This window comes from Anser cygnoides, chromosome 4 (assembly GCF_040182565.1).
Source record: "Anser cygnoides isolate HZ-2024a breed goose chromosome 4, Taihu_goose_T2T_genome, whole genome shotgun sequence".
Taxonomy (NCBI): Eukaryota; Metazoa; Chordata; class Aves; order Anseriformes; family Anatidae; genus Anser; species Anser cygnoides.
In genome coordinates this window covers 78,260,861-78,275,422 of record NC_089876.1, presented here as the reverse complement: position 1 = coordinate 78,275,422, position 14,562 = coordinate 78,260,861, and the positions used below count along the sequence as shown (strand labels likewise).

Genomic DNA, 14,562 nt, shown 5'->3' with positions numbered 1-14,562 from the left:
AGCTTACGAAGTAAAAGCCAAGACACCTGTGTAGCACAAATTGTGAAGCATTAAACTTTGCGCATAAGTATCCAGTAATACCACCACAATACTTTTAATTGCTTCCACAAGAATTTCTTGTTGGATTCCATATCATCAATAAAGTTTTTATGTAAGAATTACTTCTATAAAAAGGTAGAAAGCAGTAAGAGGTTTTATCAAGAAGAGTCTGTTCTAACAATTCAGGCAAACATCTCAGCATGCTGAGCGCTGTCACTGGGTTCCATTAAAAAGCTGCCTAGTCCAGCATACCTGAATTAATTTGTTGTTGTTGTTTTCTTGCTGGGAACACTTATTTATAACATTATTTGCTGGTAAAGAGCTGCTTTCAAAGTGCGGACAGTCAGAAGTTAAATATTTGTTTATACTGACAAAAAAACAGGAAGATATCTATGAAATATAAGTCAGGAAACTATCGTGTTCTTTTTATTATTATTATTCTTGGTAACTAGGCTATTGGTACACAAACACCATTTCTATGGTAAGTCAAGTTCTGCATTTTGTTACCTCCCAAAGGTCACATTTTCTAGGTTTAGATATGTTCTTTCAAAAGGCACTGGGTCCTGGAATTTCCTGTATAAAAGCAACAACTTGAGTTTAACATTTTTGTTTAATTGTTAGGTTTAAGCATCTCATATCCTTTCGCTAACACAAATGGCACAACTTCATGACAGCCAGCAAGACTGTGCAAGCAGAAACTAGAGCCATTTGGATATAAATTTCATCATTCTGAACTGAAACACAGTCTTCCCTGTGACTTGGCTTATATTCACAGCTTTGAAAGTATTTGGTGAGCTTTGTCTGTTTTTAAGGGAAACTTTTACTTATTCAGGCATTGCTGAAGAGTACATGAAACCACAGGTGGCTTACAATGCCTATACGATAGTTATGTTCCCCTCAATGCTGTGCACCAAAAAGGTGCTAGGATAATTTGTCCTAACATGCAATAACATAATGAAATATCATTCAAATGTGACCTTTGGTTAAACTGCATGGTAGGCCAGGCCCCTCTGAAGGAGGCATCACACAGATGATTCTAGTCAAAGCCATACTCACAATGTTAGTGACATCGGGAGAGGCTCCGTTCTGCAGCAGAAGGAGGACTATGTTCAAGTGGCCCATAAATGCAGCCACATGTATTGGTGTGAGGCCCGACTGCGAAACAAAGCAAGAGCAGTTTTACTCCTCTGCACGGGCGTAGGGAAGGGGCTTCTTCGTTTAATTAAAACATAAGTGAAAGTGAGGCATGACAGGAAAGAGAAAAAAAGGAAGCAAAAAAGGAGAGAGAGAAGGAATGTTTCTTCAGGGTATGAAACATTTTTCTACCTCTGTTATAGCCTGGATTGAAGCCCCATATTTCACCAGGAGTTCCATGACTTTGATGCGATTTTTCTTGCAGGCAATGTGCAGTGGAGTAAAACCATTCTGTGCAAAAGACAGTCATGTTAGTTAAAAACATGCAACTACACTTTCCACACAGCTCCATGCTGGCGCGCTGGGAGCAGAAGGGTTAGAGTACCGGAAGCAATTTTTCTTTAAGCACAAGAGGTTATGAATTACAGACATCTCCCAGTAGTTTGAGGCAGAACAAAGCAGTGCTGCTGCTTTCTTCTCAGGCAATGGAGAGAAACTGAACTTCCACCTCTGAAAACCAAATACAGAGATGCCTGTTCTGACTTGAAGGTGCGTGTGCGCATGCGTGTATGTATGTATGTGGTTCTGAAGGCTGCACATGTATATGTGTACAAACGATTTGCAGTAGCTTCCAAGATTGCCTAACACAAGAAAAAAATATAAGAAACAATAGTGGTAACTTTGAAACCAGTTAGAGTCTTTTGAGATGTATAAAGCACGTTTTATACCTCTCTATGAACAGAACAGAGTATTTCTTCCAGATTCTACCTTATTTTTTGTCTTTATCTTGTAGGCTTGTGCAAGCCTTAAGCATCTATGTGTATTTATTTTGTATTTGTGCGTCACGCTACAGTATACTGTATTCATGCTTGTGTATGTGTGCATTTTGCAAGGACTCCTTAAATTAATTGTCACTACTTCAGCTGTGGTTTCACAAAGTCTCAATATATTTGTGGCCCTTCTTCCTTTATGCCTGCCCCGCTGAGTCATAAAGCATTGTAAGCAAGGTATCAGCCCTCATCTGGGTTAAAACTAAATATGACAGGGCAGGAACAGGAATGAAAGGGGAGTGGAAAAGGGAACATCTTAAACCAGTATTGCAACCTAGCAATCTTATACTGCGAGACAGTAGGTTTAGTGTTGTGCTTACAGTCAGCAGATATTCATTTGCTTCGAAATGCTCATTCAGTAGGACAGGGGCTCTTTCAACAAAGCATGTCTTCGTACTGTGTACTGTAACACATGCTTTGACTTCAAGCTCTTTTTATGTACTATTACTGCTAACACAGGCTAAAGTGTGTTCCTAAAGCTAAGCGAACACATTATTTACTGTATTGTCAACATTTTAGTGAAAAGCACAAGTAACGTTTTCAGATAATGTCAAATAGCTGCTGTATTTTCTAATGAAAGGGATCAGTATTGCTAAACACTCAACTAGTAGTAAACAATTTATCAGTGAGATCTTAGCTCCTAGTAAGAGACACATGACAGATTATTCTACCATCAGCTTCTGTTAAGAGAAATGTTAATTACTAGTTGATTTGAAGGTACTTTAAAGCATACACAGACTGGAAAAGCTGAGAATTCATATAGTGCTTGTATCCCTAAATTGTTTTGCAAATATTAATTTTATATTTTTAAATATAGATGAAAATGAATTATTTGTAAAATTTATTCCATCACAGTACTCTCTGCTGAATATTACTATTAGCCTTCCCTAGTTTCTTAAAAAGTAATCAAAACCATTAGATATTCTACCTCCTGCACATCGTATCTCAATATATTTCATAGGGAGTTTTACTGTTTCAGAAGTTTTCACATTTTCCACTTAATTTATTGCCTGAGTTGATTCGACTTTGCTATTTCTATTTAAGCGAAACGCAGTTTGATGAGAGGAGAAGGCATAAAAAACATAGTACTAACAGAAATCATGAGCATCTTTAATGTATTAAATACTGTAAACAAGCCAGAGGTGACAGGTCCCTGATGGGGGAGGAATCACGAGAGTATGAGAGAGGGGGAAGGAGAGAAGGAAGGAGCAGCCTGAGGGTGTTCTCCTTTCCTTTCAGCATAGATGTTTCTCAGGGAGGGAGGAAGGGAGAGGGAGGTATATTCTGGTCATGGAAGGAAAGAAAGAAGATGTGGGGGCTAGCACACAATGTGTATGTGTGGGCAGCTGAGGAAAGTACAGCTAAAGATAATCAGAAGACTGGCAAGAAAAACAAGTCAGGATGAAAACAACATTGAAAAAGACCAACCAAGTGAAAATGATACTGGAAAAGACCAAACAAGAAAAACATAAGATGAGGAAGGAAGAAAAAGTACAGAGAGGTCAAGAAAAATGACAGAGCAAAAGAAATATTGTCTGGGTTTGGATAGATTAGACTCTTGGAAGTTTTTATGCTCCTGAAGTCAAACATGATGTTTTTCTCTTAGTTAGGAGATGATGGTTTGCACAGTGAGTGAAAGGAATCATACCTGTTTTCATGTAAGCATCAGAAGAACTGTTTTTTAAAAAGGAAGGAACATGGCACCTAATACAAGGGAATGTATTAACCTGATAAATACAGAAATATTAGTTTTGTAATATATTTTCTCCATGCCAATTAGCTTACTGATTCGGTTGAAAGTTTTTAAAAACTATTTGTGTATCACAACATAGTATGAAAAACTAAACTATCAATTCAACAACATACCAATGCATAAGTTACCATCACCTAGAAATAGCTGTGATTTTAGGAACTCTGTAGAGCATCCAGACCTGACACTACAGCCACTGGTCATGGGACATGGTGCACGACTAGGCCTAATGATACAAGATAGAATACTGGTAATGAGTAAGAGTGACAACCCCTTTGTGACCGCAACTATTCAGGGTTGTTGGAGTTTCTTGACAGTTTTCACTTGGCTTTACTAGTAAGAGCTACTCATCTGCCCTTGGTAGGTCTGTTATATGACACAGGTGGGACAGGTTTACCAGGGCACGAGCATTGGGATTTGCTCTCTTGTCCAGAAGGAGCTTGGTGACACGATAGTGGCCACAGTGTGCGGCCACGTGGAGGGCGGTCAGGTAGTCCAAGGTGACATCGTCCACGGGAGCTTTGTGCTGGAGGAGATGTTTGACACATTCCACGTGGTCCCCCTGGGCCGCCATGTGAAGTGGGGAGAGCCCGTTCTGTGGCAAAAAGAAAACAGAATGGTAACTTCCAGCACCTCTCTCTTAAATAACAGCACATTCTCAAAGAATGCCATTGAGACTTTGCAGAGTAATCCCATCACCGAAACAGGGCTGCATCTGAGCTACAGATAGAATTAAAAATAAAAAAATGTAGTCACCCTTCCCCTTCCAGGAAACGCAGTGAAATTTAGAGAAACATTATATAATTAATTAAAATCAGTAGTTAATCAAAGGAAAAGAATCTAAGGGTCTTGCTTTATGATTTAATATTTCATAAAACATATTCAACATATTATGTTGAAATCTGTGGGAAGTGGACAATTCAAAGGAAAGAGAACTGTTGCTATTAATATGCGTAACAAGTTGTTTTCCAAAAAAAAAAAAGTTTTAATATTTACAAATTTGTATGCCTCCACTTTGGAACCACCTGTTTCAGTGGGAAGTTAGAAAATGAAGTTGTTTTTAAACCCAATCTGATTTTACATGTGATGAGATATTTTAAAAACACTGTGTTTAAAGATAGGCTATATTACAGAGACTTGAACTGGTAACTGAATTGGTGTGGTCAAAGTGACTGTTTGTTACCTGGAGAAGGGAATTATTCACAGTACAGTTCTCCTCTGCTCAGTCCTCAACACAGGGGAATGTCCAGATGCTGCCACAGCAACACAGATGTTTTGCCCTGGCTGGCAACATCTGCCTTTGAATGAGAGCATCTGGGAGTCCTGCCTGAAGCATGCACAATAATATCTGTGGTAGGGTCTGTCCTACTGAGGTTTTCTACTTCATAGTGAAGTGAAGGGTGCTGACAGACAGGGTTCACCTAAGCATCTTCTCCCACCAAAGGGAGCAGAGAAGGTCTAAGGAATTTTTTTGCCTACAATTACCATCTCACTGTGGATCCCTCCTGTATAAAGAGATGATCTGGACTACTTAGTGCTATCAAGGGATACAAAGCTTGAGTACATCCTTACTTGATGTATCTGATATGCATGCAACTCAGTGATAAAACCTCCTGAAGACTATCAAGAGAAAATATTACTGGTCTCCACTAAGTACAACGATGGCTCAGAATATACTAATTGCCCTTGTTTAGAACCATGTTTGAGGGAGTGGGGCTCAATAAAGCATGCAATGGTCTGAAAATGATACTTAAATTGCTTGTTTCTCTTGATCTTGCAGGGAACCTCAAGCATATCATTGCAATACTCTACTCCACTGTTTTGCAGCTAATGATACCAGCTACCTTTCTCGGACACTCTGAAATCTACTGATGTGAAGTGCTGCTCACTGGGGCTTGTTATTATACTACAAGTGTCTTTTTCTCACTGTTTTGACCAAAGAGACAGTATTCTATTAAATGCATTCATGTTAGATGTACTCTTTTCGGAAATCAGTAAGAAGACACTGAAATAATGTTCCAAGTATAAAATAGTCCATGAAAATCACAGGTCCTAATTAGTTTATATGAAGGATAGGAAAATATATACCTAGAATCAATCATCTCTCTGAAGTGTCTGACCCACCTTTTCCTTCTTTCTGTCTTGTGGTTGTAAGAAGTCACAAAAGTGAAGTGCTTTCAACAGCACTGTATTTCAGGTGTTTAGTCTGGTATTACAGAGAGGAGTATTGAAGTACATACTGTTTCACATATTTGGAAAGCATAGTTCCTAATTATGTAAGAAAACCTTATTTTTGGACCATTATACCCATTAATACATTTCCTTTGGGAGAACAGAAATGTTCCTTTCTTCTTCCTCGTCCTTTCAGTGACATTATACATGATTTGGAAAGTCATATAGAGCCATTACCGTATCTTCTAATAAGGCACTCACCTTGGTCCTTGCAAGCAGTGGGGCACCTCGTTCCAGAAGCAGTTCCACAACCTGGTCATGTCCACTTCTTGCAGCACAGTGGAGTGGGGTGAGTCCATCCTTAAAGCAAAATGAGGGAAAGTAAATGAGCGCATCCTCCAGTGTCCATTATGGCACTCTGAGAAACACCCTTGCAAGAATGCAGCCCCACAAGTGTGTTAAAAAGCTCACTTATTGACTCCTAACCGAAGCTGGCTCCATTACATGAAGTTTCCTCCCTATTTTTCCTTGTACTAAGATTACAGTTTCAGAGAGGAAGCCCACTGTGCGTTGGAAGTCTCTTATCAAAGAGGGTAATGTGAGCATGCATTGCCTCCTTCTCTCCGTCTCCTCTGCATGGATTTGAGATTGTACTGCTTCTCTGGTTAATGTGTGCTGGGCCAGAGATGCTCTGTTAATCCACCCTTGTCCTCTGGATAGCTTTTGATACAGAAATGAAAGAAGAAATGTCCATGCTAGAAAATTTGCCCTAGAATTTATTTTCTTTTCAAACAGGCAGCAGGAGAAAGGCGGTTTTAAAGCAGAAAGAAAAAGAGAAAGAGAAACCAAGAGAACGAAATATTTTGTTTCTGTGATTGAGAACAAAGAGCTAACAATTCTTTGCTAAAATTACTGTGAGAGCACCAGCTCCACAGTATTTTTCCATTGCAGAACAGTATCCTGTACGAAAAGATTTGTTTAGGCTACTCAGTAATGATCACAGCAGAGACAGCAAAAGATGTGTCAATGAGACATTTACACAGGGAATGCATTATAGGTAATTCTGCTACAATTTGGATTTTATACAGAAAAAGACAAGAAATATGAAGCAAGAAAAATGTTTGGAAAAGAACATTAGAACTGAATGACAGAAAAAAGAAAATTTATAACCCAAGATTTTATCTTATTAGGCCCTAATACTTTTCAAGCGTACACTAAGCAAAGTCATCAATACTCGTTCAACAGACATAGGCTTATAACTGTTAAATAGCAATAGTTTTAATCACAGAGAAAGCCTTTTCTCTTTGAGACAAGCTGCTTGTCTTAGATGAAGTAGATGCTATTATTCCAGGGTGCCTTCTGAAGAATCCAGTAACAGCACAATTATGAGTATGTTTGTCTGAGACAGATTTATTATGTACAGGTCAAAAAGGTAGTGAAAATGCAGTAATGTGGCCTTAAGTAGGAGTTAGTGACCCTCCTTCACACACAGATACACTGTTTGCCTTCGTGGAGTCTGTGGGAAGTCTACATCATGATGTTTTCACTTCTACTATTAACAATTTTAAATTAAAAGTAGTTCTACTACTATCGTTTTGGTTATGCAAGCACAGCCCTTTAATACTCTACAAATGGTATTTCCCAGAAGTACATCCTGTCTCATCCTAAATTTTAAAAGCACAGAGCACCTTCTTGAGTTAGCAGCACACAAAGCTCCGCATCAGTGAGGAACTGAAATCTGGGAAGAATTTTTCTCCTTTACTTATCTACTGTTTCCAAAGATTTTTCAGAAACATCTGACGGGGTTAGGTGTGCCTTGGTGCTCGCTACCTCAGAGGCAGTTGCTGCATCACTAAATCCCCCGGAAGCTGTGCAATGAAATTCAGCAGATACAAGATCAATCCCACAAACAGAATTCAAGGGTGCTCAGCACCTAACAGATCTGGTCAACACAAAGGAATTGAGTATAACTAACTTACCTGTTTTCTTCTTCTCTGAAACTCCAGAGGACCCTAAATCAAGTCTCTAAATGCAAAACAGGTATATTTTCATCTCACTGCCAGAAGGATTCATGCACAAAATTCCCATTAGCATTACTAAGGCGAGAGTATGTCTCAAATGTATTTCTATGAAAGGTATTTATTTGGTATTTCTTTCCAGTTTCTGGCCTTTTGTGCTCTGCATCTTAATCAAGGTGGGAGGTTCACTTTCCTTATCTACATAGTGACTTTGATGTTATTCTATTTAATAGAATAGCAAAAGAAAGGTAGAATTGTGTGAAGTCTTGAAAAGAAACAGGACAAATCCTCAGAGAGGGGGAAAAAAAACAATACAAGCCAAGAAACACCTCAACTCTACAAGAAAGTCTAGTTAAAAGAACTAAATCATTATATAGCATGTTTTCTCCTTTTTTCTTATCTATAATTGCCTGTAAAAATAGATTTTAAAAATATATCTATCCTATTTATCCTGCCCTATTTTTCATAAATGTGTATCATTTACTATCTGTGCAGTTTCCAGTAGCTGAATTAAGCAATATGCTTTGCAGCCTTCCCATGTAATTTTCTTTCTCTTCCTTCTTTCTGCCCTGGGTAAAGCTGTATGCATATTTTAAAAATGTTGCATATTTAATACTTCAAATTCTATTTGTGCTTATGTTTTATTCAAAGATGAGGGAAATTGAAAAGAGAGTTATAGTAGAATTAGTACATAATACAATGAGGACAAGCTGACATCAACCAACATCAAGAGACACACTGTACAAAATTAGTCTGCTTTTGCACCATTATCTACTCGCAGTGAACCTCTATGCTCTGACATCTGCTGCAGGAGTTTGCCCACCTACCTTTTTAATCATTCCATCGCTAACTGGTACACCACATAAGGTGAAGATTGCATGCTGACCAAAGTATCAAATGCCATGTGACAGGACATACAACACACCCTCCAAGAGACACTGACTTGAAGCACAGAAAGAGACATGAAATTCACCACCTCTATGTTTTTAAAAGCCCAGTATTTATTCCCTCATCCCAAATAATATATATAATGGCAAGTTAAATGTTTTCATCTTCCAGGTGACTTCCTGTACCTGGCATTCGGTTGTTCCTGTATGTGGAACTCTCCTAGCACACTCTGCAATGTAACCAAGAAGTGGGGCACAGCTAGAAATGACACTACAATCCACTCTGTATGTGTGGAAGCCAGGAAATTCCATCATTCCTATTTCCTCTTAAATGGCTGTCAAAATAGAAAATAAACTTTTTTTTTTTTTACCCGAAGATCAATCACTGGTCATTTTTTAACCTGCATAATTAATTTCTAATTCCATGCACGACTCCTAACTGCAGAACTCTGGCAAATAAATTAGTAGGTAATTTCATAGTAATCAAAATGCTTTAACCTCAGTTTACCAGAGAGACTGAAATAAAAAGAAGCTTTGCTTACAAGAAAGACTTGGGACAATGGGAAATTATGTGAGCAGTGTCTTAACAGAAGGACAGTTGTGCACATTCAGTGCTCATTTGAATGAAGACTGATGATAGCATATGAATGTCAAAGGCCATATTATCAAAGAATTCTTCCAAACTGCAGCTGCATATTCTCATTTGTATAGGTGTGAGATGAAATTTTAGTATTCTGTACGTTTGACATGCAAAAATGTCCAAATTTGCTTGACAAATAAAGGCCTTTACATTTGTTCATTTTTACGTTGTTATTAAAGTGCTTGTCTTTAAAAATGAACAAGGCAAGTGTACCTCCTGCTCGAAGCTCTGAGTCTTGATGTAACTGAACATGCTCTAAAGTATTCCTCCAGGTATGCCTCCCAAGGTACAAATTTTAAAAACACAGCAAAAAATATACCATGCATCTGCTTGAGTAGTAAGATATTAACTTAAATAATTCTACATAATAGTCGCTATCTGTACTGCTTGCTTGGATAATCTGTACAACATCCCTCCCACCTTGTAAACATATGAATACATTATTTTTATAGCCTGCATCTGCATTGTGATTAGATATTTATCATCTGACATTACTTTAGGAATAGCAAAAACTGCCCATGAAATGTAAGTGCTCTGTGCATTTGTAAGAGCAGGAGAAAATGTCACAGCAGAGTTACTGCAGGAATAAACACTGCAACCACAGCACAGGGCCAAGAGCGTTAGGCTCCCAGTATGCTGGCTTAATGACACAAAACCCACGGCCACATTGTGATCGCAGAGAGCCGTGCCTGTTCTGTCAGGATGCATACTTACAAAAAGGGACACTATTACAAAGAAAATATCAAAAGGTTCCCAACATGAGTGCTAAGGGGTGTCTGAAGCTCATTCACCACCAAAAAAAAACCAACAATCCAAGTTCCCCCCTCCCCTCCAGCTTCCTTTTCCTTTCCCCTTGGTACCACATGCCTCTGTGACCACCTTTCTGCTCCCTGCAGGTCCAGCTGGGCCTCCGTCCTTTCCCAAGGCCCTTCTCCAACCCAGATATCACCCCAGACTTTCTGCCCACCATCATCAGGCCTACTCTCCCCTCCAGCTGCCACCCTCCTGGCACACAACGTATTTGCTTTCTGACACGATAAGCTTCCCATCCCAAGAGCAGAAGCTTGAGCAACCATAAATGCTTTCCTTCCCTAAAAGTGAGAACTGGTAATTGCCACATTTCTCTTGATCACGTGGCAATGGTTTAATCAAAAATTGAAATTTCCACTGTCTTTTAGAGATAACACACTGATGCCAAGTTTTTTGGCATTTGCTTCTGAAACCCAACTCCACTGGTCTACCATAGTAAGCCATGCAGCTCAGAAGCTCAGCTAAATTTTAAAGTATTTTTAAAACATGTCACTGAAGTCCTTTTTTAAGGTGAACTTTTAGAGATTATAGGTTTGATTAAGATTTTAAATATGAAATGTTTTAGCATCAGAAATTTTAACCATTGATCAAACAGACCTCCCGATGAAGCTTTTATGTAAATACAAATAACACAAATGTCAATATAACACAGTAGTAACAAAAAATCCTATCAATACCATTGAGAATGGGGTTTACATTTTTTCCTTTAGATACAATACAACAGAGAAATGAAATCACATATTTTAAGAACTTATTTAGTAGTTATTTGCGAAAAACAGTAAAACTTACCAAAACCACTTAATATTGTTTTAAAACATACATATGCAACAAGTAGATTTACTTGCAATTCTACAACTTCAGTGAGAAATGCCATAAAATTTCAGGAGATACATTATGAAATGTATATGAAACAAAAACAGTTCCTGCAGTAAGTAGGGCTTTTCTCTGACATGCAACATTAACTATGGAACAGTAGGACACATTCATAATTTACTCATTTTGAAGAATGCACCTTTTTTTTTTTTTTGGACAATGCACAGGCTCCTAATATTCCAATGGAATATTTTCAAACATAAAATGATTTCGCAGATTAACTATGTAAAGTTAAAGTACTGGGGGCTCAGTTAAGATCTGTTAAAATATCTTCTCACATCTTAATGTATGCATCATCAGATGTCATGTAGAAAGGTTAAAAATAAAATGAATGAAAGCAATGAATACTTCTTTAATTGAACAGCTTATTTCAATATGGTATGGAGACCATGAATAAAAGCCCAGGCTACCTGGCAATGAAATATCCTAGCACATTTAATTCCACTGTTTTTCAGTGAATCTGACCTACTGGAAAAATGCAAGTGTTCTTTAGGAGAAGTGAAAAGGCAAGTATGGAAAGGCAAGCATGTTAGTACCAAGGAGGAGGAGGCAGAGGCCTCTCCTTTAAAGTACAAAACACATGTATGCATGGCATGCAACACACAACCTACCTCCTCAGTACCCTACGTACTCACGGCCATAGCAAAGCACAAGGCATGCGGACAAAGCAAAGAGAAAAGAAAAAGACACCAAGACTACATAAACAGCTGGCATGAAGACAAGAGCACACCACAGAGAGAGACACTGACGGCAAAACCAAAGCTCTGGAATCTCCCCCACTGTAAAGTACATGCAGCCGACCACCACCGCGTGTCTTCGAGCAGAGAGAAGGCAGAAGATGGAAGCAAGAAGAAGCTGCTGAACCTGTGCAAACTGGAACGTATGTGCTTTAGGATACCTTTATGGGTTGTCACCAGTAGCTTTGTGCTAGCAGTTTTTGTGCTAATGTAGCAGCTGACAAAGGGCAGGAAGCCAAGACAACGTGAAGACTCTAAAATCAGAGCCTTCCACCTACACCGGGCAAAGTCCTGTTCTTTCAGTTTCATTCACAACTGCACATCAATCTTTCCGGGTGTGTGGGGAGGGGATACATCTTGACCTCATAAAATCCAAGATGTCCTTTCAATCATCTGGCACAACTTGTCCAAAACAAGTATCTAAATACTGAACAGCAAAGAGTTGAATTCAATACTGTCATCCCATAGGGCAAACGGACCATTTCTGTACGACTGCTGTGCTTATGCATATGTGAAATATTCTGACTGCAGTGTATTATTACCATTTCATGCCTCTTTACCATAGGATTTTAGACACTTCTTAAGGTCAGTTTGAACAGGGATGATTTACTGCACACCTTCGTAAGATGTATCATCTTCCATCATCATTAGTTTTTTTAAAAAATAAGAGCAAGAGAGACATCAGGAATATAAATCATAATCACATACAGAGTTACATGATAATCATGTTTCTCTTCCTAGCTTATGAAGCAACAAATAGTTGATGAAATTAGTAACAAAGTAACTGCTGAGGCTGAATAAACCACAAGGGCAGCTGAATGCAATATACCCTACCTTTCTACCTTATTAAACAAAAACTATATTTAGGTTCAAACTCTTAAGTGCAGCTCTAAACTCTGTGTTCTGAAAGACTGTGTATTACCTGGAGATAACACTTTGCAGATCAGTGCTTAAGAACAAGCAGCTTTCAATAACAAAGTTCTGTGCTCTTCAGTTTGCATTAATGACCACATGTTCCTGAGTGGCTCCAAAATCCAATTTTAAATAATTAACCTTGCACACACAAAGTGGTGTGTTTTTCGTTTGTCCTGAATGAATAAAGAGTAAAGTATTGGTGTGCCTTTTCAACAAGACAATTAGGAGGAGGAAATCAGTAATCATCACCTAATTCTCTGTGGTTTGTCCAGGGAAGAGGTGATACTCTGCTGGCACAGAATAGGTTACTCCTTCCCAATGTTGACTCTTCAGTAAGAAGTGATTGCTAGCCTACTAATGTAGTTTTCCTTTTCATGATGACTGGCACAAACATATAGAAGTCAGGGGCCTGAAAGGCTTAGCTGGCCTTAGACCCTCCCATTGCCATGCAGCACGTGTGTTCCTGTGCCACATGTAGTTGGATCAAATAGCACACTTAGCTCTTTCCTCAACGAGATCAGAGTTTCATCAGCTTTTTCTTGTATGATGCAGGTAGAGGACACTGAAGGAAAGAGTTTTTCTGCCTCCTTCTGTCATCAACGCCTGCCATCCTTTACTCTGATACCACAGAAAACAGTCTACATAAAACAAATAGTCTGAAAACTAAAGGTAGGATACTGAATACAAAAAAGGGTAGAAAAGTACTTCTTTAGAAATTGTTTTTGGAGTCACCATGTAAATTTGGTCCAAGTTTCACAAACAGTACACTTGTGAAGAAGCAATGTTTAATGTTTTTGGAGATGCGTTCAGCTGAACATTTTTTGTTTGGCTTTTTGAGAAATATGTAACAGCTGCATCTAATGTCTCACTTTAAGAACAGAACACAAGACACAATTACTGAAGCAGAATGCCTAGTTATGAAGCTTGATGTTCCCAGTCTCTGGTTTAAAAAAACAACAACCACCAAAAAAAAAAAAAAAAAAATCAAGCAAGCAAAAAATCCCAATCCATTCCCAAGAAGGGACAACATCATATTCAGGGAATAGAAACACTCACCCTGGTTTTGGCATCGATCTGCCCTCCGCGATCCAACAAGAGCTTCACCATGTTTGTGTTTCCCCTTTTGGAAGCCACATGCAGTGGGGTGATTCCATTCTACACCATGAAAAGAACAAACAATGAGCATGATGGATTTGAAGGTATATAATGGCGGTGAATTTGTGTTTGGCTCACAAAATGAGACCATCACATTATAGAGAATAAATGAAAATGTACTTGAGCATCAGAGCTAGGCACACACCATATAAGCTAGAGTTAGTAATTCCTTTTAAGCAAGAATCTTTATTCATTGTTTGTTTGTTTTATAAACGAAGAAGCACATCTGCAAAAGCAGCAAACATCGCAGTCCCAGAGTCAGACAAATAAACAAACATATACCGGAGTCCCAATGAGTCAATATTCACAAAACACTGATGCATTTAAATCATTGCAACACACACATTACACAAATGCATGACTCCTGCACAAAGTAATCTCATAAATGTCATGTAAATAGCATAGGTCCTGTTTAGGCTGAAAGTCCTTGCAAATGCTTGGGGTGAGGGGCAAGAGGTAACATTAGCAGCTACTCCGGACGGGCAAGAGGAGGAAGTCAGTCTGAAAGGCTGAATCCTAAAGTAATTCAAAGTGTGCTTGGCAATGCAAAATCAAACAGAAATCTGTGATCCAGTAGATTCAGTGATATACAGATTACCAGA

The 14,562-nt window shown here is 38.6% G+C and overlaps 1 protein-coding gene across 21 annotated transcripts in view; it reads right to left on the bottom strand.

Moving 5' to 3' along the window:
- Positions 1–14,562, bottom strand: part of ANK2 (ankyrin 2) — a 235,617-nt gene that overhangs the window by 95,692 nt on the left and 125,363 nt on the right. For 18 of the 21 annotated variants that reach the window (XM_066996871.1, XM_066996889.1, XM_066996870.1 and 15 more), the window contains 5 exons: positions 13,862–13,960; positions 6,187–6,285; positions 4,151–4,348; positions 1,366–1,464; positions 1,096–1,194 (listed from right to left, as the gene is read on the bottom strand). In XM_066996871.1, the coding sequence (XP_066852972.1) occupies positions 1,096–1,194; positions 1,366–1,464; positions 4,151–4,348; positions 6,187–6,285; positions 13,862–13,960 (594 nt within the window). The remainder of the gene's footprint in view (positions 1–1,095; positions 1,195–1,365; positions 1,465–4,150; positions 4,349–6,186; positions 6,286–13,861; positions 13,961–14,562) is intronic. The other 3 variants (XM_066996890.1, XM_066996887.1, XM_066996888.1) reach the window with 1 other exon arrangement.